A 2,500-nucleotide genomic window follows, 5' to 3' on the forward strand; every position below is an offset into this window, starting at 1 on the left:
TTTGGATTGTAAAATTTATAATTATTATATATTATATATTATATATATATATATATATATATATATATATATATATATATATATATATATATATATATATTATATATCTATGTGTGTGTGTGTGTGTGTGTGTGTGTGTGTGTGTGTGTGTGTGTGTGGTGTGTGTGAATGGTAAGTACATCTTATTTTTACGTTGAAGTGAAAAGCATTCTATAATACCTTCACCGGTGTCCTTTCGTCTTGAAATGAACATTCATTAACTCGTGCGTAGATCATCAATGAATCAGTGGAAATTTACTGATAATTTTACGAACTAAACTCATTCTCTTTAACATTTGTAATAAAGAAGATAGGTTGTTTTAATCAATTGATTAATGTTGCTGGTAAGTAGAGGTTAACCTTTTGGGTGACATTACTTCGTAATAATTTCCACTCTGCATTATCGGGCAAATAGAGCGTTGTATAATTTAGTATGAAATGTTACCGATTTTGACGTTTTCATCACTTTCATTATACAGTAGTCTTCGGTATGTTAGCGCTCCTTGGCGTAGGTGTTAGGTTTTAATGGCGCATAAAACCTGCTGGTCAGAAGGAGCAAACACAATACACATGACTGCATGTCTGTGTTATGTCCCTTCCTCCTTACATTCTCCCAACGGCTTATGAATCAGCCTTTGGTAATATCGATCCTCGTTCACCCGGGTGACTGGTAACAACGGTACAGTTGTCCGTAAGGGGGGAGAGAGAGAGAGAGAGAGAGAGAGAGAGAGAGAGAGAAGTGTACGTATGTACCGAGTACCTCTGGGAGGACAGGTTCAATTTCGCAGGTTACAGCTCCCTTTGGGCTCGGTCCGCCGAGGACACGTTGCCTTCGTGTACACTTGGTTCGGCCGATGCATTGGTGGGTTCTTTGAAATTGGCCCGCAAGAGTTCCGGTGGAAAACCTTTTTCCTTTATATATTATATATATATATATATATATATATATATATATATATATATATATATATATATATATATATATTATATATATATATAAATAGGTTATCCTTCGTTACTTTCATCTTATGACCTTAATTTATCTTGTTGCAGTTGTTGGAAGAAAATCTTGATGGTTTGGTAGTCCACATGAAGACGAAATTTTTTATTATTATTATTATTATTATTATTATTATTATTATTATTTCCAAAGAGATGCAAATTACACTGTTACATCTGATTCGACCTCAATTGTTTTGTGTTGGCATATAGTTCAAAATGTCTTCTTTCTTTTTCCTACCTATTAAAATATAGATACGATTGTTAAATATACCTTGCCCCAGATTCATTAGAAATCCGACTATTCCAAAGATGTCACAAGTACAAAGGAAATCTAACTTAGGGATTATTTGAAATTTCCGTCGAATGCCAAGGTCGCTATATGACCTTGACCCAGTGCGTGGCTATTGTAGAGTTATTTTTTTTTCCACACAGCTCGTAAACCAAAGTATTTCCCATCGGGCAAAATTTAGCCTGGTCTAGGATCTCTCCCTCGCCTTCCCTCTCCATCTGCGAAAGCAAGCCCATACACCTTATCCTGACCCTCTCTCTGAATCCCTTTCCTCTCCCCTCCCCCCCCCTCTGCCCTCGTAGGGGCACTCCATCTAACCATCACTCCTCATCCCAGCAGCAACAACAAGAGCAATCTTCCCCGTCGAAGCACCGGCAGCAATGAAGCAATGGCCTCGTGAAGTGGGTGAAAAGTCCAAGTTTACAGGAAGGTGATGGCCTCCTTCGCATTACAGCGCGATGCCGCAGAAAATTCCCACTCCCTATGGCTATTCCAAAGTCGTAAACCGCCGCCCGCGAATCTGGAAGAGGAGCTGCTGCTGTTGCCTCTGATGCTGCTGCTGCTGCCTCTGCCTCTGCCTCTGCTGCTAGTGCTGCTGGCCTGGACTCCTGCAGAGGAGGAGGAGGAGGAGGAGGAGGAGGAGTGGGGGAGTAATAGGAGGGCGACCACCACCATTCTCTCCTCTCTCTGTCTAGTGGATGGGATACTTGAAAGGGTAGTTCTGAAGGTTGGGAAGGGAGGCGTTAGGATCTCGGGGCTCTTGGATGGAACGAGGGAAGGACTGTTGGGTGAGGTCTTAGGTCATCCAGGCGTTGTTGTATGGGGTCGTCAAATTAGCATTCGGTATTTTGTGGTACTTTGTTCCATGTGTTTGACTTGGCACTTGTGGCATTTCCATTTTCGCGTTTTGTTTTAACCCGGGATGTTTGCTGTTGTTCTTACGGCTGTCTCTTTCTTCCTCCTGCTAAGCTCCCTTCCCTCTCCTCTCCTCCCTCTCCTCCCTCCCCCTCCTCCCCTTGTAGTGTTTGTGAGGAAGGCTTTGCAGAGGAAAGCTGTTAGGATTTGTGTAAGAGTTGGAATGAGGTATGTGCCCCGTGAAGTGAAGGGGTTCCGCGTATTTCGGTCAGAGTAGTAGGTATTTTAGAGTGAGAGGGATGATGGAAGAAGACG

At 41.9% G+C, this 2,500-nt stretch overlaps 1 protein-coding gene across 1 annotated transcript in view; it reads right to left on the bottom strand.

Annotated features, from left to right (window-relative positions):
- The window catches only part of LOC136846945 (uncharacterized), a 3,151-nt gene extending 1,146 nt beyond the window's left edge, over positions 1-2,005 (bottom strand). Inside the window, exon 1 of the mRNA XM_067118199.1 lies at positions 1,755-2,005. Coding sequence (XP_066974300.1) covers positions 1,755-2,005 — 251 coding nt within the window. The remainder of the gene's footprint in view (positions 1-1,754) is intronic.
- Positions 2,006-2,500: the final 495 nt, after the last annotated feature.

The sequence above is a fragment of the Macrobrachium rosenbergii genome, chromosome 16 (genome assembly GCF_040412425.1).
Source record: "Macrobrachium rosenbergii isolate ZJJX-2024 chromosome 16, ASM4041242v1, whole genome shotgun sequence".
In the NCBI taxonomy this organism is placed as follows: Eukaryota; Metazoa; Arthropoda; class Malacostraca; order Decapoda; family Palaemonidae; genus Macrobrachium; species Macrobrachium rosenbergii.